Raw genomic sequence first — 23,843 nt, forward strand, 5'->3', positions numbered from 1 at the left:
ATTACTTAATTATTTCGTATTCGTAATCTTGTGCTTTTTAACGTTTCGTATTAAATAGAAAGTAGGCAGATAACAATTAAATGTTATAAGAATATTTTAAACAATTTTATTGCAATGTATATCTAATAAGCAATTTGTTGACACAAGGTCGGTACATTGGCGGCAAACCACAACCGCCTTTACTACTAGCCGTGCGAAAACAATATGGCAACGCAGTACCTGCGAACATCGGGGCTCTGGTTTTTTTACTTCGGCAAATCGGAACATTGTATTATTTGTAATTTGTAACTAGCGATTAAATCATCTCGATTGGATTTAATGCGTCATTTAATGCGTGCTAAAAAAGCCTCCCTGAACAGCAACTTCAACACTCAATTATCTGTGGCCGTAGCGTCGATCACGTGACCTCTCTGTTTATATTTCCTGCCAGTTCTCGTTGAACCGAGTACATAGGTACATTTGATCATGGTCCTGTCATTGAAATCTTGCCGGCGGCAAGAACGCAGCGATGAACCTGCTATTATAACGCCATGGCAAACAATGATAGGACTTTTGCCGCCAATTTGCCACCTATCAGCACATGATTTGTTGTTGTCGTACCGCGATACTTCGTGTTTTCGGTAACAGTCTGCCAACTTAATCTGGTCGAACAGCCTCTCGCGTTGAATTTCCTGCTATTTTACTGCGACAGATTCTACAAATCTGTTATGATCGGAGCTTGATCAACAGGGTACATTAAATATATTAAATATTCGTAAATTGATCGAAGCTCGTTGCAAGTTACTATAACACCAAAGGCACGTGTTACCATTAATTAGCATAAACGTGTAAATCTATACGCACGGGAATGCATTCGAGCGATAAGAACAACTGTTGAAAATTATCTTGAAAAAGTAAATCGTTTCGTGCCGGCCTGCTTTATCGGCCGTCTGGCAAAAATTCAAATGGCGCCATTGATATTTCTGAAACATCCATGAGGAGGAAAATCAAGTGTTCTATTAACCGAAGTTCGACGCTCCGGCTGGCTGGGTCAGGTTGAGAGCCAGAGTGGGGGGTATCACAGGCACTACGTTGGGCGTATATGAGTACGTCCACGAGAGATGCCGTCGATTCGCGATTCGAGTTTTTGCACGACAGCCGTGGGCCAGGCAACAGCGCACTCGCGCTCAAGTCGGATCACGTTCCTCGAAGCAGATTCAAAGTTCCGTACCGATTATCAAAGAACCGAAATACTACAGACTCGATTTCTCTCGACGACTCTGGTCTAACCTCTTCTACGGCGGGCTATGCTGGAACATGACGAAAGGTGGCATCACTGGGGACGTGTTGGAAGCACGGACGGAGCCGTACTCATTGATATGACGCCATTTTACTAACCTTTTCGGCGCGGATCGCGACGAACTACTTAAGGTGCTCCACTTCGTACCGTTTCAAGAGCGTCTGTTTGTATCGTTTACTTTTTACGAGCCGCGCACGCTCATTTAGAATTCCAAGCAATTCGTTCGAGCCGGAGTATACCGGAAGGTACGCAACCCTCGTTACACTGGAATCATCCTTGTGTGCAACAAAAGCTTACCAGCAATACTTTCTTGTTGAAACTCGTTACTGTGACGTTCTGGCTCTGTGTGCATTTTCGTTCACTTTAATTTGACATTAGCTTTTCCCGTGATAATCCGTTTTTTATGGAATCTTTGGAGCTGTATCATTGTGGACCGATGATCACAGCGAAGAGCTTCTTGCATGTCGTACCATGTGCTCAAATTTGTAATATTCGTATCAGAGGTATTATATTAAATGCTTCTTATCTATCCAGTGTACTGTAAACATAATGTTCAGCATTTACATGAATTAATATCTATGTTATGTACGATGTTAGGTTTGGTTTCTGGGTTGTCGATTCTTGTCAAATGAAACGTTTATACCTTCAAAATTGTGATGCCGTTGTCGTAGAGGTCTCTTGTAAAATACAGTTTGGAACTTTTGCTTGTTGCTTTTATCATAAAACACGTTGAGTGTAACAGGTGGCTTTATGTGCATACTAATTGTAATCAATTTTGACAATGCAGCATATATTACATAGTTTTTTAACCGTTTCAATTAATAAATAGAAATTCTTAAATACTTGATATAGTGCTTTATCGATACTATAGTTTTGTTCGTTTGTAACTATAACAACAGACATTACTTGTATATAATAATCTATTATATTACGATTTAATATCGATGTTATTATATTTTACAGGTAGTATCGCTGTAGCGAAGCAGTGTTATTATGGAAGATGAAGATGGCGAAAGTAAAGTTGTGGATACGTGGAACATGTTGGGAGAACAGCAACTTAAAGACACATCTCTTGGAAATTCATTGAAACCTTCCGTCGATAGCACGTACACGGACGCAATAGAAGAGGAGAAACAATTACTGCGATACAATTCGATCGCTTCGAAAGATTCGCCGAGCAAGAACAACAGTACAGGATCAAAAATTGTGTTTAAAGGTTTTAAGAAACGTATTCTGGCACAAGCTCAAGAAACACAAACGAATACATCGAGAAACGCGGCGCAGGAACAATCGCCGCATTGTAATGCATCGTCGAAGAATAGCAAGGAGAAGAAGGCAGAGATCAAACGAGGCAAAATAACAGAATATGCGCAATATTTGGGTCTTCAACCCTCGTCGAAGAACAAGTGTTTGAAGTGCCATTCGTCGTCGAATCTGTGTTCTATATTAAAGCAAAATTTGTGTACTTGTAATTCCACGATGACACCGATGCCGAGCACGTCGGAATCGTCAACAGTGTCGCATTCACCCAATTTCAAAATCACGAGGAAGGTTTACTTATGCGCGGCGTGCGGCACTTACTTCGAGAATTGGAATTTATTTCTACATATGAGAGACATACACCAACGTCACATATGTTTATTTTGTCTTGGAATGTTCGGCCAAGCGGAAAGACTGTCATATCATTTAACAAAGAATCATAGTGTTCCAGAGGTAGCGTTTACATCCGTTGAAGAATTTTATGGTGCTTTCAAAGGATCGTGTTATTTAGTTTGCTGCACATGCGAAAAGGTTTTCTCGGAAACGGACAATTTTTATAATCACTTTTGTTCACCCGCGTCCAAGCAGGACATCACAACGTCTATATGCACTCTGTGCAGGCAGATAGGCTCGCATGCGAGCACGTGTAGTCTAGTTACGGAAACGACTAAAGAAATAAGTTCTGCTTTACCTCATACTGCGCAAACAGGCACAATACCGACCCATATACTCCACAAAACTGTGAACGCTGGTAACAAAAATGTTTTAAGGAAACCGGTAAAGAATAATAGATCTAAGCATATAGAGGACGGTGTTTCGAGTCAACTGAAAGCAAACACGCATGCGAAAAAGACGAACAGTAAAACCGCTTCGCAATTGAACGAAAGTCAGCTGTTCAGCGATATGCTGAACAGGGGCGAAAATTCTCAAAGCGAGGTACACGATGTAATTAAAGATACTGTTTCAGAGACCATAATGGAAGTTTCAAAATACATCGGAGATCCTTACAAAGAAAAAGAAGAGACGAGTAACAGAGAGATTTGTCAAAACGATACCGAGGTGAAATCATCGACCGATGCTAGCAGCCATAACAAGCCATACGATAGTGTGACGGAGACTATCATGGAAGTATCGCGTGGTACGAACGACGTACAAGACTCGGACGATATGACCAAGAAGGAGGACTCGGGTTCGAACGATATGTTGGACGCGTCCGACAAACGGGAATCAGATTCCGACGAAACTAGCAAATACGATACCGAGACCTTCAATTCCACCGAGGAAGCTAACGCATCAACGAACGAACTAAACTCGGAGCATCAAGAAACGGAAGAAAATGTGATGAAAGATGAAACAGGGGAGACCATATCAGAAACAAAAACCGATTCTAGTTCTCGCGTGTCCGAAAGTTCCGTTTACAGTCCTGTCAGTCGATCGTTATTCAGTCCTCAGCGGGAATTGCATGCGTCGGATCTACAAACGAAAGAAGAGAGTTGTAAAAATGAAAATAGAACGAATCACGACGAATCAAACGAATCTCAGTCTTCGGTGTCATTCAATGCCATTGCCTCTTCCGAGAGAAGTTTAGTTATAAAAATATGTACGAATAGGAATTCTCAATTCACCGTTGCGACCAATAACGACGACGCGGAGAACTTTGATATCAGCAAAGAGTCCGAAGAGAACAACAACGCGGAAAGTTCGTTGATAGAGGAGAAAAAGTCGAATGTTTTCGAGAGGGAGAGGGAGAATAATAACAGCGATCCGGCGATCGACGGCGACAGCGATTCCGACAGTTTCAAGTTGGCAGTGGTGGATAGCAGTAACGCGGACGAGACCGAGGACGCGGAAGAAGCGGACGAAGTTCTTGTACCGGAAGGTCAAAACGAATCGAACATGGACATAGAAGAGAATGGAAATCAGACTGAGGACACTGTCGAAGAAGTGGCAGCTAATGTAGATACCAACGAAAAGAACGAAATCAACGAAGACGTTAAAAATGTAAACGATAGCGAAACAAGTAGTGTCGTTCAACCTCAAACGCAGCCTAACGACGGAATCATGCTGGCCGGAGAAGATATTCCCTGCGTCGATCTTAACGTGGATGGTACATTAGACAGTATAGAGATAGACGATTTGTTGAAGCGTTGCATACAAGTGGCCAGTCCTTTCTGCGTCTACTGCAACCATGCACGCCATATAGCAGTGAATGGTAAACAACTGGGATTGCACATGCTCGCGGAACACAAGTTTCAGCCCCAGCATCCTGCCATAATCATTCAACCGGAACAGTTTATCGCCAGAGTGAAAAAGTCCCTCGACGAGTTGGATTCTAATTTCTTTAACCTAGATTCTTACAGTAGCACAAATGGTACCTACAACGTTCCGGACGTGCGGACATACGAATGCTTTCATTGTAGATTTCATTCCGCCATACACAAGGAACTTTACCTGCATAACCGAAAGATGCACCAAAAGACAATCTTAATCTGTATAATGTGTAAATCCACTTTTTATAGTTATAGCGAATTACTTTGTCACCTGTGCCCCGGCGCGTACTCTCCAAACATCAACGTAAAGTACAGATGCTGTCTCTGTCCCATGGCGAGCCTTCCATCCGCGTTCAGGCTGATGGTGCATCTGCGAAAGAGGCACCACGCGTGCGACGTTTGCTTGGAGTCCACCGGGAATCAACAGCGTCTCTCGAACCACGTTTGGAAGCACAAGCTGCATCATTTGTGCTACAGGTGCGGCATCGCGTACAGAAACAAGCCGGACATTACGAAACATTTGTTCTGGAAACACGGAACGGAGAGCGTGCTCTGCAAGAAATGTTTACAGAAGAAGTGGCCGCATATTTATCATTTCTGCATACCGCCGACCGCTTTCGTGTGCGAGGAGTGCGGGTCCAGCTTCTCGCGAGCCGTTGCCCTGAAAGTGCACAAGAGGTTGCACACCGGGGACCGGCCGTACACCTGCAGCGAATGCAACGACCGGTTCATCTCGCGGAAACTGTTAACCAAGCACGAGACCGCTCACAAAGAACCGTCGTTGGTCAGCGCGACTCTGGCGGACTCTGTGAGCCAACAGCCGGTGGTCGACGAGGAGAAGTCGGACAAGGAGAAGGCGGTTGTGATCGACAGCGCTGCCGCCGCCTCCGAGTCGACGAAGGAATCGAAAGAGATCGTGAAGAAGGTCGTCGACGTTTACGACCTGCCGCCTTTGAATCTGTCCTCGGAGAGCGACACGGACTCCGAGGAGGAGAAGGTCGAACCGAAGGAAATGGAAGCCCCGGAACAAGCTAAACCAACTGAGGAGATCGCAGCGCCGCCGGTGGACGAGCCAAAACCTGCCTCTCCCGAGCCGGTCGGCGACAGCATAGTGGAAGTCGAGCAGAACGACGAGGAGAAGGAGCAGGGGGCGCAGATCATGGACGGCATCTGGGACAACTTTAAATCGTATACGGCCAGCTTGGAGATGAAAGACTCGACTGGCAGTTTCCCGGCGAAGGAACAGGAACCGCCGGAGACCGACGTGGCGTTCTTGAGAAGCATAGTGTTGGCCGACCATGATTACTGCGTGGTATGGTCGGAGAAGAAGGAGGAGGGGGAATCGGGGCCCAAAGCGGACGACAAAGAGGAGGGGAACTTGAGCGGGAATCAAGATTACGCGAGCAAAGCTCGGAAGAGTCCGTCGGGCGGCAATGGAATACAAAGCGTCAGCGAGGCTGATCCGAGCAGAAAGAAAGCGAAAAGTCCGAAGAAGAAGAAGCAGAGCGGTAGCACCTCGTCGAGCGACTCGTCCAGCGACAGCGATTCGAGCAGTTGTTCATGTGGAACGAATTGCAGTTGTAGCAGCTCCTCGTCCGGCAGTTCTTCCAGCTCCAGCAGCAGCTCGGACTCCGACAGCTCCACCTCGGAGGGTTCGCCGAAGAAACAGTCCAGCCGCAAGGAACGAAAGAAAGAGAAAGAGGCTGCACAGGAACCGGAAGGCAGAGTCGCGGAAATGGATAACAAAGGGGTTTCCGCGGAGATGGAGAACGGGGGCGCGGCGGTCTCGGGTGATCCAGTCTGTCCGCCGCAGCTTCTGTTGAGAGAGTCGGATCTAGAAACCGAGGAGACGGAGACGGACGAGGACTTTTACGACGAACATCCGCAGCAGCTCGCGAACAAACTGCTCGCGGAGAAACGGAATCAACTGCTGCTACTGGCGGCGGTCGCGCCTGCGTCTACGGAGACGACGATACCATTGAACAACGGACTAATGGAGACGGACACCGCGATACCATCGCCGGACCCTATGCCCAGCACCACGGACGATCAACCGCAACAGAAGAGAAAAGTGAAGACGAAGAAACGGAAAAAGGGGGACAGGACGAAGCAGCGTAATACGGCGCCAGCCGTGGAATCCATTAAACTAAACATTCCTAAAGCGTTTTACCAAAAGAATCCTGGTTTCTCGGCTTCGTCGCCGGCGCTGATGCAGCCGAGCATGGCTTCGACGCCGAGCGTATCCGCGAGCGACATGCACACCGTGAACGTGGCGGTCGAACATCACACAATAGGAATAACGAACCAAAACATCAGCGGCAGCGGTTCGGAAACGGAGAACAAACGTTCGTCGAAACGGAAGCGCGTACCGAAACGATTCTACGGCGACTCGAGCGACGAGGAAGCGGACAAGCAGCCGTCGATGAAGTGGAGAAAGGTGGAGGCGCCTTCGTTCGCGACGGTACCGAGTCTGAAGCCCCTGCCACCGAGATTGTCTTTTGGCGGGAAGACCATGGCTTACAGACCGCCAGAGAACCAAGCGGAGAGTCTGAGAATCACTACGGCCTCCGCGACCGAGTCGGAGGAGCAGGCGGAGACCAGCAGCGACTCCAGCGACTCCGAAGTCGAAGCTAGCCAGCAGATGCAAACGCATCTGCCGGAAACTAACGCGTCTATACCGGAACGGGCGGTAAACTTGTATTGTTACTGTCAGTGCCCGTACGACGAGGTCTCGGAGATGATAGCCTGCGACGGCGAGGACTGTCGCATCGAGTGGTTTCATTTTGAGTGCGTCGGTATCATGGTGCCGCCGAAGGGCAAGTGGTATTGTCCGGATTGTAGAAAAAAGCACGGTATCGTGCAAAATAGCGAGGACTACTTTGACTGATAGCAGCGGATGGTGTCCGCGTATTGAAATTGCTTTCTAGGCATACTCGACGATGGCTGATCGATTCTCTTACCTTTCCAAGCTCTCGAATAAGCTTAAACTTGATTTTGACAAATTTGAAAAGATTCGAACGTTTTCGATACTTTGTAACAGTTCCTTGAGAGCCTTCGATTAAATAGAATCGCGTAACACGCAGTATCATAAATACTTTAAGCGATAATGTGAATGATTATAAGCGAGTAAAATAAGAACGGCATAAGAGTCGCACGAAGTCTTACAGATAAATTGGATGTATTCTTTTACGTGCAATGATTAGATTGCATTGCGTGAGCTATTTATTACATATAATTTTAGACGAAGCAAATTAGGGAAAGTCTTGCAAAATTAAGCGTCCATATCGCTACCGATACTGTTTTAATTTTTATGTGGATTTCTGAGCTAGTTAATGATGTAGCGCTTGTACAGATCGTTCACTTACAGGCTTTTTTATATTAATTATTATTGTTAAGTTTGTTAAGATTTTCCAGATTTTCAAATCTCATTTGATATGATTACTATCGATCTGTAGTCATACATTTAATTAACGATAAAGTTAGATACTTGAAACTACTTTAAATGTCTTTGGGTATTTTCGGAGACTTTAAATATCCAAAGGAATATAACTATTACAATAAATCTTGAACGCTTTGAAACCTTAAAATGTTTTGAAATAGCGATAGAAATTCCATTTTAAAATTAATCAATGGTTTATTTACGCATTTTATATACGCAATTTCAATATAAACGCGATAATTTATTTGGTTCTCGAGACACGAGTGTCAAGAAGTTCTCGACTCGAATCGTTTTCAAATTATATAAAATCACAAAAGGTATCGAACGTTCTTTATGTTACGAATAACATTCGATTTAATTTTATTCGAACGTAAATTACCAGAAAACTAACCAGAGGGGAGAGAAAATCGAACAGTCATCGTTAACCCCCCCCCCCAGCGTTTTCCTTCTTTCTTCTTCGTAAACAAACGAATCGTACACTGTTCCACGTTGATATTTTTCTTAAGCTGATACAATAACGAGAAATGTTTGTATATAACTGTACATACGCCTTAGAGTTTATAACAATGAAATTTTTGTGTACATTTGTTTGTACTTCTTTTAAACGACGAAAAAGCGCCGTGTATAAATTGATTAGTCTAGCCAATAGGCGGTATAGCATTCTAGAGCGAAACCTAGGCTACGTCGTATAGAGCGAGCGAAATTCCGACGTACCGGACACGATACCCCGATCGAAGAATAATTTGATGCGTTTAAAAAACAACGTAAGAAAAAAAAAAAAACGATGTTCGAACGCAAGTTGTTTTTACTATTTTTCGTTTAATGATAATTTGTATTTGATCTTTGTAATTTATTCAACTTCTGTAGTTCGTATTTGATCGGAATAACAAGAAGCGAAACGAGTTTTGGTCGGTACTAAAGATAGAAAGAAAAAAAAAAGATGATACCGTTACTTTTTTTTTGACCAAAATCATGGTTATTATTTGCACAGTTTGACCGATCTGATTGTTAAAGCGAGTTAATGCGTAATTGAGACTGTTCGTCGTTAAAATATTGAATTTTTTAAAATGCATGAAGCAGAAAAAGATTACTAACCGCGCGTTAGTATCTGTAAATGTTTAATAGAACTCGCAATACATGGTAATGATAATAATAATAATGGTAATAATAATCGACGTTAACGTGCCAGCAATGCAAGTAACAACACAGATTAATTACTCGTCGTCAGCCCTCGTTTCCTCCGGCAATTCAATACCCATGATGTCCGTGACGAAATCTTTGTAAGATATCCTCTGTATCATAAAATAATAATACATTACTTTCGGCGAGCCTAAGTGATTGCTCTTCTTATTTACTGTTAACATTTATTAAACTCCTTAACACATTGCTAGTTATTAATCAGAGCTAATAGAGAACAAAGCCTTTTACAGGCCTTCGATAATAATAATTTGTTAAAATTAGCTGAAAGAATTCTTTAAACAATATGAATTTTTTTTTCAAGAGTAAATTCATAATAGATGAAAGAGATAAATTTTTTTAATAGTAATATATTATACCTCTGGTAAAAATATAAAGTCGTCGACTATGGACTGTTTGTCGTTATCCAAATAACTCATTTCATCTGAATCGCTGTCAATGAGAAACTTCAGGTATATATACGCTTCTCTATATGTTAATGGTTCTCCTGAAAATAATTGTTTATGATCGTTTGCACGGAAGCTTCAGAATTCATATTTAAACGATTAAAAAGATTTAATTTTTTCAGAAAAAAAAAAAGCCAACCAAAGCTTTCGTTGGTTTCGTCTAGTCTATCTGTAGGCTCTTTTCCAAATAATATATTGATAAATTGCTCTTTGGTCAGAACTGGATTTTCCTGTTCTAAAAATGAAGTTCGATTTGGAATCGCGAAGACTTGAAAAGCTTCTTGCAATTGTTTCAAAGATATTCCAAAAGCTGGACGGTGGTTTATGTAAAATTTAACGAACTCCTCGAACGTAATTTCTTCGACTAATTTACCAGTCTCTGCATAATTTTTGTAAGAGATCTCGCCCATAAGAATCTCTATCTAAAATATAAAACGATACACTTATGAACGTATAGCAATTAAAATAAAGATTTACCAAATTGATTCGGAGAGACAAGTTTCTAAAAAAGAAAAATTATTACTTCTTTGTTACTAGGATAATATCCAATAGCACGCATAAGATTTGGTATTTGTTTAATAGCTACTTTCTCGGATACTATTCTAGTGGCCGTTGTATTTTCACCTTGATGTAAAATTTGAGCATAATAGAAGAGATCTTTCATTTCGCTGATAAGCCAGCCATTTCTTCCTCCTTCGATAAGACCATAATACGGTGAAAGACTTTTACCTCCTAGACTAGCCATTATATCGACGGATCTGAGATAAAATTATATCATAATGATAAAGAACAAGTATTAAATATGAAGGGTAGAACGAACGAATATAAAAGGTTCTGGGAATCGTGTGACAAAAATTAATGAATTAGTTAAGACGAACACTGTTTAGGGTTATTACTTTTTAACAACCATATATCCAGAAATTAGGCTACTGGTAATACAGAACAGTAATTGTAAGCGTGAAAATTAAAAAATTGTTAATCTCGAACAAGAAGTATTTACTTACGACAATATTCAATTTATAAGTGACTCTAATATTTACCTGCATTTTATTTTCCACATTAACACGCACGGATCATTGTAACCAGAAGTGAACAAAATAGTACCATCGCAATTAATGCAAATGTTAGTGATCTATTAAAATTAAAACTATAAAAGTAGGAGTTTTTAAACATACATAACTATTTGCTGCTACCTTGTACGGATGCCCTATCATTCCTACAGTTTTATAAGGATTGCCATCGAAAGGAAGTATTTGAAGACCAATTTCCTTGTCAGTCGCAAACACCATATACCTGTTATTTTCTAATCTTCTGTCGGGTAATACCTATCAAAGATATTTTTATTTAAAGCATGCAAACATGATTCTTAATGAAAGCATAAAATTTGAATCACCTTGAAACGTCTGACTGGTGCATCAAAGATTGGACCTAGAAATGTTCCTCGAATCATTTTCGTTGCGTCGTTCAGCAATCGATACTTGTACTAATTGATATAATTACACATATATATGGGAGTTAAATATACGTCAAACATAATTTTGTATTTTATTAAATCAATTATATAGCTAAACATATAATCCACGTGTTACGTAGATCTTTAAGTTGAAAATATCTGATACTTTGTTACGCGTGAAATACGTAATGACCAAACCAAATATTATGTATTATTAGGAAAAGTAAACATTAATATATATTTAAAAAAATTGATACGAATACTTTGATGCTTTTATTAAAATGTGAAACCCTGTAATCAAGGAACACGAGTATAAAATAATGCCCAAACTTTTGAGCAGTAGCATGCAATGTATATTATAGACTTTATTCTGTAAATAAATAATACTTGGCATTTTAATAAATATACGTTGAATTCCCTGTGTTCTAGAATAAAAAATTTGTGGGGGTTATTACTTCTGAGTTGGAGATCACAAGGAATCTTTCAATTCCCGATTCAGGATACCAGGAAAGACAAAGAGGAATAGCGGTATACTCGATTTCATGAGTTTCCATTATCTTAAGACCAGGATGTGGATAATGTCCACTGCAAGATATAAACCAAATACATAAAATTTGGATCAAAATGTTACAAATATCTGTCTTACCTATTTTTAAGATCATATTCAATTAGGGCCTTATCCTCTCCCAATGAAAACAATCGTGGTACAATGCTGGTAGGAGTAGCTGGCCCAAAAAGTATATCTCTTATTGTTGCGTAGTGAGTACGATATTTTCCAATAAAATCCCACAGATACGATCTTGCCCATGAGTCATGGTTTCTTTTAAATACTGCTACTACCAGCGTATTATCCTAAAGTAGTTGATTAGAAATGATTTTGTTGTACATATGAGAATCAATATACATTTATATTATGACTATTATCGTGTAATCTCTAGATTCTGGTTTTCAATCGTAAACCTTTCATTCAACTCTATATTTTTTACTACGCGTAATAATAGATGGTAATATCTGGTGATACACTCCGTATATCTGTTATAACAAATTCTAGTGATATTTACATAGTAAGCCATGTACTCGGCACATTCTGTGAAAGTCACTTTAATAATAGATTCCGTGGAATGCTTGTAAGGAATTTCATCGAGAGGTTCCAAAGTAATAGGATGCAATAACCAAAGTGTTCCATTATCAAGGCCGCAAGCAAGTTCATCGCCTGATCAATTTTACATAAAACTAACAGTAGATTTAAACGACAAAGATTATTAAACAATCCCGTATATTCTAATTGAAGAAATGCTTGCCTATCGGTGAATATTTTAACGTGGAAATTGCGGATAATCGATCGTGGCTTCGGGGGCATGTGACGTAAACTATATTATGATCTTTTACTTGCTTATCTAATATCGAACGGAAGTCTGGAAGAGTAGGCGTTTTCTTGTTCGTGATAAGTTTACGTTTTTTGTAATCGTACAAGCAGATCAAACCATGTATGTTTCCAGTAACTATATAATCACTTATGATAAAAAGTTAATATTAGTGTATAGTGTAGCCAGCTCGCCTGAAACTTGATTAAATCTTACAAACAAAAATGCATAATTAAAGTACGCCATTGAACTCTGAACTTAATTTTTATTTTTGTAAATAAACTTGAGTACCTTCGAGGATGCGTATCTAAACTGGTAATAGCTGCGTTTACATTTTCTGAGAAAAATTGACATTTCAACGTGGAAATTTTGATTAATGCAATTACTCCGGTCGAAGAACCTTTGGAAAAATATTATAAATATTTTGAGCACATATGTGTGGTAGTTGATTCGTTAAAGAATTATGATATCTATTAGAAACACAGTTCATGGCCTAGTAGGGTAGGAATTTTGAACGCGAAAGGATCGAACTTGTTAAAGTAAAAGTATATGTATTAATAAAATGTCTGTAATAGTCTTACCGACGAAAAAGTTATCGACGTAGAAAGGTGCGTTCTCAGAAGTGGCGTCTACAGGTATATGAGGTGGTTTTGCAGATGATCCCTTTTTATCATAATCTCTTAACATGTATTCCAAGTTTATCGTTGTTGCGGACGTAACTTCGTCTTGGTGTTGCAATAGTTTGCTTTCTAATTGTTTCAAATATTCTATCCCCTCGTCGCAAATAGTGCTTTCTATTTTACTTTCTGAATTTTCTTCAAATTCACCCTTGTAATTTAGATCTTCTTCGTCGCATTCAACTGCAACAGATAATGTATCTGTTAGCGGTTTCTTTATAAATTCTTTATACTTTATTTTCTTATTAAAATTACTGTGCTAAAGTATATAATTTATTGTTTAATTTAATATAGATATCATGGACTAAGTAAGACCGCTAAATCGATGTTTTACCATAACAATTAACACGAACTTACGATCAGATGCGACAGTAGTAGATACAGGACCTAATAACGTGGACTGAAGATTGAAACTAATCGATTGTATAGAATCTAGATGTCGATTTTGACACCAATAAAGAATTTTTAATTGAGGATCATGGAAATTAATTCGACCGTCCGCAGTTCCTGTCACTAACATTCTGAAATCAAATATTTCCCCGCGAATAGAATTTAGTAATACTTTCATTACCTTGTACGACTGATCGAAGTAATTATAATTGTTCTTATTACTCGTGAATCTAAAATGATCGTCTAAAACCCATGTGTTTCCGTATCTTTCTTGATTTTACATTTTAGAAATATATTAAAACAATTAAATACCCATCGTGTTGTAGTATCACGTTAATGCTGTATTTCTGCAATTGGATAGACTTAACGTATTTCATTTCCACGTCTCTAACATTACCCCGTCCTTTCTCCATAACTGTAGTCCAAACCAAAACGTATCCTGAAACATATGTAATAGAAAAATATCTAAATATTCTTTTCTATCTTCAGAAATAAACTAGTTATCCAGGTTATCTAGGATCTTGGTTTTTCAAAATTATAACTGATTCAACGATACCGTTTGCTGTTGCTGTCACTGCTTGCTGCGTGCCCGACACGTAACAAGAAGAATTGAATATCCCGTATCGCCGTATGTTGCCAACAACTTTTGGACAATTGTATTTCAACTTGTCTTGTGCCTAATCACCGGATCACAAATATTTGCAATTAATTTTATCATCATATCGATGTGTTTGTATTGTTTATGTACCCAAATGAGGAATACGATATTATGATCGGCGGTCAGAGCAAATTCCTCCGGAAAATCTTCGTTGAAAGCTATTTCCTTCACTCTGTCGAAAGCAATTTCGGTCAGCTCTATGGACGCTAAAAAAAAAAAGAAACGTTTTCTGGGATTCTTTAACCCCTTCCCGTACTATTTAACTCGACGAAATCTGGGCCCAAACAGCAGGCGCCAACGCGCGGTAAACAAACCGTGATGTTTGCGTTTGGGCCAACTTTCTGTGATATTTGAAGGGGTTAAAAATGCAAAAGATTTGAGTAAGTCACGAGATTTCACGCACAATCGAACAGTAAACGGTTTCAATGAGAATATAAAACTTGAAATTTAAAGAGGAATATAGAAATACGGTAACAATTCAATTGTTTAACTATTTGGTTCATCCTTCCCGTAAGTCCACAGCCAAAACTGGACTTTTTGATGTCTTTCGTTTCCAACGGTTACTATGTACTTAGCATTTGGGCTTATTCTTGCAGCTGCTAGCTCGTCGTCCCCATGCGGATTAAATAGAGTGCAAATTGGTACGCTAGAAATATTTCAATAATTACAATTATCTCTGTTGATCCGCACCATAATTTCGCCGGCAAAAAATTACGTTTAGGGTGTTTTTTATGTGAATTATTTCATTGCACGGGATGAGACACCTAATACAGATTACCCGAATAACTTGTCTACTTAAAATGCATTAAGCCAATCGTATTTGGTTCGATGAGGCAAATAGTACGGTTACACAATAAATTTGCCTCGAGGCTATATTTTTTGTTACATAGAACCACTTATTTTTATTACCGTGGCGTAATAGAGGAGGTCAAGACCAATACCTCGAAGCGTACCATAGTTATTCAGTTGACCTGTTTTTGGCGCCCCACCCTGTACATATGTTTTTTGATCTTTTTACCCGCTTTCGGTGTCCCAAATTACGACCACTGGATCACTTTCGAAATCAGCCGATAACAACCATTTCCCGTCTCTTGAGATGGATAGAGTCCTCACTGTAGATTGCTGTAACGTTCAATGTTCGTTAAATCGTATAAAAAAAAGCTGCAATAATTAAAGGAAAATACATACGTGAGCCTGAAGAGTCATTGCTTCTTTAGATTCGTAATTGTAGATTATCACGGCGTGCGAGCAGGCATACGCGATTATCGTTCGATTCTTTGTGGTCAGATTTATCAGAGGTACTTCGGTGTTCATTCCGAAGGACCATAATAATTTCTGTTAGGATTTAAATACAAGAAATTTAATTTAATTTACAATGGAGAAAGAGAGCTCGACTCTTAGGAGAGAAGGAACCATTACCACCTTAAATACCTATTTTGATGAATAAATTTAACAACTATAGGAACACATTTTTATGTTCTAATTTCTAAAGAAGGAAAATATTGCATAAAGGCAGAACAGTAATTACTCTAATCGTTCAAAAAATAATTCAATGCTAATTAAATATATCGCTTACAAAAGGACATTGTGCAAACTCATTATCTCCTTTAAAAGATTTCTGGGCATTACTGCTTCCATTTTTTATCGAATCCGTTGATTTCTTCGAAAATGACGATATCGAACTACTTGATGCCATTTCGATCAAACGTTAATTATTTAATGTTTATAACCTGAAATTAGCAAAACGCTTATCCGACCACTTTCATTTTTCTTTTCGTAGTTCATTACATCATGCACACTTTGCAAATCAATGTGACTTAAATTAAAACATAAAATTAAAAATATAATCGATTTTAATAAAAGTTATTTATTTGAAATAACTTTAGTCTACCGCTGGTTAGTAACTGTAACACCAATCCTGACCATTACGGAATAATTTGTGACCATCTTATAAATATGCTCAGTGTTATTTATTTCCATTCGAATGTATACATAATATATATTGTACCTGCAAAAATTATATTTATAAAAATCGCTATAAGTACAACATGCAAATTCAATTCATGTCGATAACGTGCTTCGTAGGAAGCAAATATCATTTTCGATGGGATGCGTCGTAAATTGCTTTACAACGTTTTGTTCAAAATACTGTAATATCCTAATAATCCTCCTATATGCACTTGGTAAAAAATATTTTCGATTGAAAACCTCTTTCAATAAATTAGCTTCGAGGCGAATAGTCACGCGCAAGCACGTAAAACGTTTAGTATCGATCGCACTTTTATAATATTCACAAGTATCAGTAATTTAACGAGTTTCAAAATTACGTGCCCTTTAGCTACAGCAACTCGTTGGCTTAGGATCGAGCCCGGAACGTTTAGTTATGGACACTCGTGTGAACTCTTCTGCGACTGTTGGGTGGATGCCAACTGTGTCTTTAAGTTTTGGGAATGTTAAATTGCACCTACAAAAGAAACGATAAAAAATAATTTATAACGCCTGAAAAACAAACAAACAAAAGTAGTTAATAACGTACTTCATAGCAGCCGCGAAGCCTTGGATGACTTCACCAGCATGTGGACCGACGAAGTGCATGCCAAGCACTCTTTCATCACCGCCTTTAAAAGCAACAACTTTCAGATAACAATTAGAAACATCCTTCTGCGGTACAAAAAATTCCGTGGGTTTATAATACATATGGTACACATCTATCTTATCGTCTCCGTGAATAGCAATCGCAGCCTCCTCGCTGAGACCGACACAGCCATATTCTAAAGGACTGAACACTGTCGTCGCTACGTTCGTGTAATCCATTTGTTGCGTTGAGTTTCCAAACAATCTTCTTGCCAACAATCGTCCAGCATGTATAGCAACAGGTGTTAACTCTGGTTTTTTCTAAGATATATGAAAATTACTTCAAACTCTTACATAACAACTTCTTTTACCAGAAAATGATACTTTAATCTTTAACTCTAAACTACATATTTTAGAATTTGAAAATTGATAAATAAAAAACTCACATGAAGCACATCGCCGACAGCGTATATATGTGGAACATTCGTTTGTTCGTCTACCGCGTCAATTTTTCCAGAATCAGGAACAACTTTTAAATTAGCGTTCTCGGGCTTTAATTCTGCTGTGAGCGCTTTACGACCAATAGCAAAAAGAACAGTGTCGAAGACATCTTGATGGGTCTGTCCGTCCTAAAATAATGGGAAATGTGTTACAACAGGCGAACGTTAAACGTTGATTATTTGAAACGAGCTTGGAAGCATACTTTATCGACCCAATATACGAGAAGCCGGTCGTCGCTTTGTTTTTCAATTTTCGACGGCTTAGCTTGATAGATGAAGTGTACACCGCGTCTTTCCATTTCCTGGGCAACAATGTTTGCCATTTGTTGATCGAATCCTCGCAAAATGATGGAACGAACCATTATTGTTGCATCGTAGCCTAAACCATTCAAGAATCCAGCACACTCCAAGCCAATGTCTATTTATTTATTAAAGAAATTTAACGTACGCATAGAAACTAAATTGAAAAATTAACATTTCTGATCGTCATAGAAAGAGGATACATCCTGCGCCAACGACAAGCGTTTTTCCTGGTGCTTTCTTTAAACTAAAAATATCATCGCTGGTTATACCATGTTTCAAAGCACCAGGAATGTCGGGGTATTTTGGTCTACCACCTACAGCAATCAAAATATTTTTAGCTGTATACGTCTTTTGTTCTCCATTCTTCATTTTTCCACACAGCGTGTGTTCATCCTTAAAGTATGCTTCCGCATTGATATATTCAACTTTTCTGCAAATATAAAAGAAATATTGAAATCAACAGATCTAGCGGCGTAGGCCTTTTTTCTTAATCCTTTAAGAATCTTCCATTGACTTTGACCGAGTTGGACCACTTACTGGACAAAAAATACACATATCTTTTATATAAAATCGCAATAACACTAACTTTGTTCTAAGATCTACACGCGTGGTCCAATTCACAGATTTTATATGATTTTGTACAGCGGTTCTCAATTCCTCCCAATCGTGTTGAATAGTTTTCGGATCTGGCAATTGCCAACCATAGAACGTAGATTCCTAAAATAAAATTACAAGATTAAAAGGTTCCTAAAATGTTTCCAAACGGTCTTAATTTTAATGAACTACGTACATGGACAGCTTCTCCTAGCAAAGCAGCTTGATGCATCAATTTCTTTGGTATACAACCAACATTTACGCAAGTGCCACCCAAACCCCAAGTGGAACCTTGAGGAGATGGTGTAACATAATCAAAAACTGCAACTTTTGCACCTAGATCCACTGCTTCTTTAGCTGCTGCTAAACCACCGGATCCACCACCAATAACGAGCAGGTCGTACATGAATGTTTGATCAGCTGAAGAAAAATAAATAATTACTAAAATATATTTCCAAATATTTTCGTTCGAAAGAAAGTTATATGGGTAAACTATTGTATGTGACGGCTGGTACAACAGGCAGGTGCAGAGATGTAAACTGTAGGCTGATTCTGTTACCAGCATTACGTGATAACCTTAAACAATGGCCGTCCTAGGAGAAGAACCACAAATGTGATTCCTAGGACGGTCGAACGGCGAACAACAAGGCCCACAATGGAGCCTGACTTTGGCAGACTATCGAATAAATATATGCAAGCAAAACACGACTGAATTATTCTTCAACAAAGCTAAGAACCAGTACAAAAATAAGACTTATGTTCTAAATGACATAATTATTTTTGTACTATTGTTAAAAATATTAATAACTGCGCAAATGTATGCAGACTGTATCCTAGAAAGTGATGCACGATTTTGTAGCCACTTACAACCCACTTTATGATCTACACTTTTTGTTTGAAACATATTTTCGTAGAACAAACGGTTTTCAAACAAATATATCAAAGATGAAAACATGGTTTTCCCCACGCGCATCGTATTATGTAAGATTATCAGTAATCCTTTCACCGCGTTAGAATGATACCGTGATGGGGAGGGGGGTACCCGTATACCGATTTCAATTTGCACGAAGTTACACATAATTAGCAAATACATCGTATGAGAATTAAATTATTTTGAAGATCGTATACGAGTCGACTAATTTCTTAAATAAATCTAGTCACATTATTTGAATTCGATCGATTGTAACCTTGCCGGTACAGAATGTAACTGTCAAATATAAGAAACACAGTATTCGCTTATAGTCGCTAAAATTGAGCCCTGTTTGCATAGAAAATATCACCGGGTTTCGACACTCACAGCATATGCAGGCCATTGCAGTTTTACCATAAGGAAACGCATCGCACCTGGACCATGGTAACTCGAGCAATTTGGCGTGAGCAGGGCGAAATGACACGAGCCTAGCGAGCATTGTTAACGTCGCCATGATTATTGCGACCCGATCACGGTCACGTGACGTCACGTCGATCCACCCGTAACTCTCAACACACGATAATAAAATTACTTGAGAACCGGAAGATATCAAAGATCAGCGACGCGAAATATCCGAGGGAAGAAAACCGCAAGAAGCGATGGAGTCGATCTTAATCACAGGTTGCAATCGTGGACTGGGTTTGGGTTTAGTGAAACACTTAACAAAACTGCCGCAGCCGCCACGGAATATTTTCGCAACTTGCCGAGACGCGAATAAAGCAAGGGTAAGATTGGCCGCGAAATAAATAAAAAATGACATTACGTAACGGCCGGATACATTTCGCAAGTCCGACTTACCAATTGGTGCCATCGTCGGTTCTCACTATTTCTATCAAATCCACGTTATAAAGGAATGTAACGAGCGATTGTTCTTTTCTTAAAAAAGACGTGAACAATTCGATGCACCGAGCACGAACGACTTCTTAAGACTGAAAGACAAGAGTGAGCTGACGCGCCTATTTCATACGTTTACTGCCATCTGTTACTCGGTAACCACAAGCGCGCAACTTTTAAGTCTGATTTGTAGTGACTCATGTAACATGTATCGTCGATTACGCAAGTCAGTGATGACGTGCAAGTCATTGCAGATTTCGTTATAGAATGAAGTTTAAAATCTGATTTTCCGAGCCAACTTGAAAAATTCCGACAATCGATACTCATGGAAACTCTGACACACAGCATAACGTTTCTTCTTCCAGTTAAAAAATCCTATCATCGATTTCAGAAATCTTATATTTTACGTACAATTTCATGATCGAATAATTCACGAATTTTTTTAAATTAACCGTACGCTATGTGCAAAAGCCTCAAGGACGGTGTATTTTCATGAAATAATTGACAGTATTGCGATTTCGGAAATTCGTAATACATTGACTTTTTCAAAAGATGAGAATTCAGTATTTTTTCAGGAATTGACTGCATTGGCTGAGAAATCGACGAATATTCACATTATCGAAATAGGTAAGTACTGGTATTTCTTATTGAGAATCCTTTCCCAACTATATTCCGAGAAAATTAACTTGAGGAATACTAATATAAGTTCCAATTATTTTCAATTCGCCGAAATTTGGTATCATTAGTCAATAGCATATGTATAACTTATAATAAATATTAGCAACAAAGAATGGTATTCTGCGAAACTATGTGGAAGAAAAAGAAGAGAATAAAACAGTTTTGAAACTTGTTTTGTATTGTAAGATCACATAGAATACTGTGAAAAACTATTACAATTATAATCAGCATAGACTGATATAAATAGAGAAATTTCTATACAAAGAATATAGTATACTCAAAGAATTGTTAGAAAACTACAACGTCATCGTAAAAAATAATTGATGATTCATGTGGACGTTAATAATCGTACATAGATCATATCATTAAAAAGAAACAACAAAACATTGGACGAAATCGATAAATTGTACATTAATTATCAAGGCTTACCGAAAGAATTGTTTTGTTCCTCGAGTTCGTCCAACGGCTCCGTGGGTTCTCGCATATCTTGATCACTCAAATCCGAATCCAAGGTTTGCGATTTCTTTCTACAGCCGAGACACCACGATCTCTTTTTCTTAGAGCTGTCAGATTTCATGTTACAGGGTACAATGCAGAGAAAGATTCGTTTGATAGTTTGATCGACGAAATTTTAAACAATCGATGATGTAAAGATTTAATCGAGTACGTTACGAATCGTGTTGATCACGGCGTGCTTCTGCTATCTGATAATAACCGTTCATAATATATTTTTGTCACCTTGATGGACAATAATGTCAAGTATTTTAATTTCACGCAAGAGAGATCATTTTAGAACGGTAATTAAGTCAATTTTTTGTGTAGGTGAAACAATTAAATAAAAAAATAAAGATGTAGCGCGAGGAAGAAATATAAAAAATTCTGAAAAAGTAGAAAACACTTACTTTATACATAATTAACGCGATGCGAAAGATATAGTAATTAAATCGAGAAATACACATCTAGATATGAATTTTCCACAAATTAAAATTGCATACTTCGTTAAAAATAACGCTTTATTTATACTCGAAACTTAGTTTCTTATAACGAAATGAATGTCTTCTTGGTTTGTGTAAAATTATATTTTACCATACATTATTTTTGTATCATAAACGAAGTTGACGGCAAGAAATTTATGTATAAAGGAAGATAATACAACTTACCGAGAACGGAATACGAATTATTGATCGAACAATTTTCTATTCACCACAAAATCGCAATAATTCGAAATATTCTTGAAACTAGGCGAAATAATAGTACAAGTATGCACCGCGTAACGATTCCAAGAAAAATACTATTATATTGATCAGAACAGTTGCTATAGTGCAAAAGTGAAACAACATTTACTGTAAATTTTACTACAGTCAAAGGTATGCTAAATATAGAATAAACTTGTATTCATTATAATTTCGAGAAATTTACGTCCTGTTAACAATAACAGCGAACCATTTTTATTATATAATTATGTATTTTCATTGCTGCTGTTTAAATTCGAATTTTCTTATTTGTACATTCTTTTTTCCTTTTCTGTTTTTAATTAGATTTAGTCGACACGAAGAATTATGACAAAATAGTGGAAACTGTTAGCAAAAAAGTCGGCAATAAAGGGTTGAATGTTTTGTTCAACAATGCTGGGGTCAGCTCAAAATTTACAAGACTCAACTTCGTAAAAGAGCAACAACTTACAGAAACATTTTTTGTAAACACAGTGGTGCCAATTTTATTGACAAAGGTAAGTTTCTTGTATACCAATTAAACAGATTTGACGTCTGAATAATAAGTAGATAATAACGAGTAAAAACCATGATAATCCAATACCTGCACATGATACATAAAATTGATATGACAATCTAATTGCACCTTTAAATATGTTGCATTAATTCGTTTTTATTCTCAATTTCTTTGTACGGAATGTTCATCTTGAAGAGATACCAGATACTAACGAGAAACAAATTTTTAATGTTTTATTCATTTATTTTAAGTAGGAATTATAATTTAAAAGTTACGCGAAAGGCATTGCTGAATATGTAAATCTTTCAACAGCTAAACTATTCAAATCTGCGAGATAAAAAGCAGACAAAATTGATATTATAAAAACGTGTTTTGTTTTTCTCCCATTGGATCTTTTTAAAAAGTCGTTTCGAAATTGCATTTTCTTGATCTATAAATTATAGAAAAATGTTATTAATTTTTTCTATTTTAAGGCATTTCTGCCATTGTTGAAAATAGCATCTAACAATTTCAAGGACAAGTCAAAGATGAACATCAAAAGGTCTGCAGTTATTAATATGTCCTCCATTCTTGGAAGTATTGCCGAAAATGATCAGGGTGGATATTATCCTTACAGATGTAGCAAGGTAATATTCGTTTGTTATAATTAACATTCAACCATTTATTCTAATTAACACTTAGTCGTCTCACGTTTGCGTAAATTATATAATAATCATAACATAGTTGATGGACCTTATTCAATCCATAGACTGCACTTAATGCAGCAACAAAATCAATGAGCATCGATTTAAAGGAAGATGGAATCCTAGTCACTTGTTTACATCCTGGTTGGGTGCGTACAGACATGGGAGGAAACAACGCACCCATGGATATTGATACCAGTGTTAGTAACATTTTGAACACGTTAAGTTCATTGACCTCTGAACACACAGGCTGCTTTATTCAATACGATGGAAAAAGTTTACCGTGGTAAATGATTTTCGTATCGTTGTTAAGCACCAATACTCTAAACATAAACAATACCTTCAAATAACGATTAATTTTTAATTTATACTTTTGATATATGTCATTTGCATAAATATTATATAATTTTTTAAGAAACTTTGTTTTAATTAAATATGTTGAAACATGGGTATTAAAGAATATTAAAGCACATGACTTATTCAAATATTTTTCTATATATATTTTAAAACAGAATATTAAAATCAAAAGTAAAAAATTATATGTAC

The 23,843-nt window shown here is 38.1% G+C and overlaps 5 protein-coding genes across 9 annotated transcripts; 2 read left to right on the forward strand and 3 right to left on the reverse strand.

Annotated features, from left to right (window-relative positions):
• The first annotated feature begins 1,056 nt into the window (after nucleotides 1-1,056).
• On the forward strand, nucleotides 1,057-7,711 carry LOC122396228. 2 transcript variants are annotated; one of them, XM_043394430.1, is made up of 2 exons: nucleotides 1,057-1,524; nucleotides 2,243-7,711. In XM_043394430.1, exon 2 carries the CDS (start codon nucleotides 2,273-2,275, stop codon nucleotides 7,694-7,696), a length of 5,424 nt encoding a protein of 1,807 aa, XP_043250365.1. In that variant the 5' UTR covers nucleotides 1,057-1,524; nucleotides 2,243-2,272; the 3' UTR covers nucleotides 7,697-7,711. The 2 variants fall into 2 exon arrangements, with proteins under 2 accessions (XP_043250365.1, XP_043250366.1); XM_043394431.1 differs by having other exon boundaries at nucleotides 1,057-1,410.
• A 1,701-nt stretch (nucleotides 7,712-9,412) lies between these two features.
• Nucleotides 9,413-10,913, reverse strand: LOC122396231 (cilia- and flagella-associated protein 251-like). Its single transcript, XM_043394437.1, has 4 exons — nucleotides 10,415-10,913; nucleotides 10,031-10,313; nucleotides 9,805-9,932; nucleotides 9,413-9,540 (listed from the first exon to the last, which is right to left on the reverse strand). Exons 1-4 carry the CDS (start codon nucleotides 10,634-10,636, stop codon nucleotides 9,463-9,465), a joined length of 711 nt encoding a protein of 236 aa, XP_043250372.1. The 5' UTR covers nucleotides 10,637-10,913; the 3' UTR covers nucleotides 9,413-9,462.
• LOC122396545 (cilia- and flagella-associated protein 251-like) lies at nucleotides 10,512-15,747 on the reverse strand. The gene is made up of 14 exons (XM_043395067.1): nucleotides 15,622-15,747; nucleotides 15,452-15,555; nucleotides 14,925-15,079; nucleotides 14,524-14,639; nucleotides 14,332-14,452; nucleotides 14,088-14,214; nucleotides 13,743-13,906; nucleotides 13,290-13,568; nucleotides 13,000-13,108; nucleotides 12,406-12,857; nucleotides 11,800-12,196; nucleotides 11,285-11,374; nucleotides 11,067-11,216; nucleotides 10,512-10,649 (listed from the first exon to the last, which is right to left on the reverse strand). The coding sequence occupies exons 1-10, from the start codon at nucleotides 15,745-15,747 to the stop codon at nucleotides 12,626-12,628; spliced, it is 1,533 nt and encodes a 510-aa protein (XP_043251002.1). The 3' UTR covers nucleotides 10,512-10,649; nucleotides 11,067-11,216; nucleotides 11,285-11,374; nucleotides 11,800-12,196; nucleotides 12,406-12,625.
• A 617-nt stretch (nucleotides 15,748-16,364) lies between these two features.
• On the reverse strand, nucleotides 16,365-21,478 carry LOC122396229 (thioredoxin reductase 1, mitochondrial-like). 4 transcript variants are annotated; one of them, XM_043394432.1, is made up of 8 exons: nucleotides 21,316-21,478; nucleotides 18,601-18,824; nucleotides 18,397-18,527; nucleotides 18,011-18,240; nucleotides 17,711-17,925; nucleotides 17,454-17,636; nucleotides 16,970-17,328; nucleotides 16,365-16,897 (listed from the first exon to the last, which is right to left on the reverse strand). In XM_043394432.1, exons 1-8 carry the CDS (start codon nucleotides 21,461-21,463, stop codon nucleotides 16,768-16,770), a joined length of 1,620 nt encoding a protein of 539 aa, XP_043250367.1. In that variant the 5' UTR covers nucleotides 21,464-21,478; the 3' UTR covers nucleotides 16,365-16,767. The 4 variants fall into 4 exon arrangements, with proteins under 4 accessions (XP_043250367.1, XP_043250370.1, XP_043250369.1 ...); XM_043394435.1 differs by lacking the exon at nucleotides 21,316-21,478 and adding an exon at nucleotides 20,163-20,367 and having other exon boundaries at nucleotides 16,366-16,897; nucleotides 18,601-18,808; XM_043394434.1 differs by lacking the exon at nucleotides 21,316-21,478 and adding an exon at nucleotides 20,173-20,366 and having other exon boundaries at nucleotides 16,366-16,897.
• On the forward strand, nucleotides 19,827-23,643 carry LOC122396230 (C-factor). The gene is made up of 5 exons (XM_043394436.1): nucleotides 19,827-20,099; nucleotides 20,784-20,835; nucleotides 22,425-22,615; nucleotides 23,088-23,240; nucleotides 23,363-23,643. Exons 1-5 carry the CDS (start codon nucleotides 19,974-19,976, stop codon nucleotides 23,585-23,587), a joined length of 747 nt encoding a protein of 248 aa, XP_043250371.1. The 5' UTR covers nucleotides 19,827-19,973; the 3' UTR covers nucleotides 23,588-23,643.
• The last annotated feature ends 200 nt before the right edge of the window (nucleotides 23,644-23,843 follow it).

Source organism: Colletes gigas, unplaced genomic scaffold, assembly GCF_013123115.1.
Source record: "Colletes gigas isolate AHSC1104 unplaced genomic scaffold, ASM1312311v1 Colletes_gigas_Sc00007, whole genome shotgun sequence".
In the NCBI taxonomy this organism is placed as follows: Eukaryota; Metazoa; Arthropoda; class Insecta; order Hymenoptera; family Colletidae; genus Colletes; species Colletes gigas.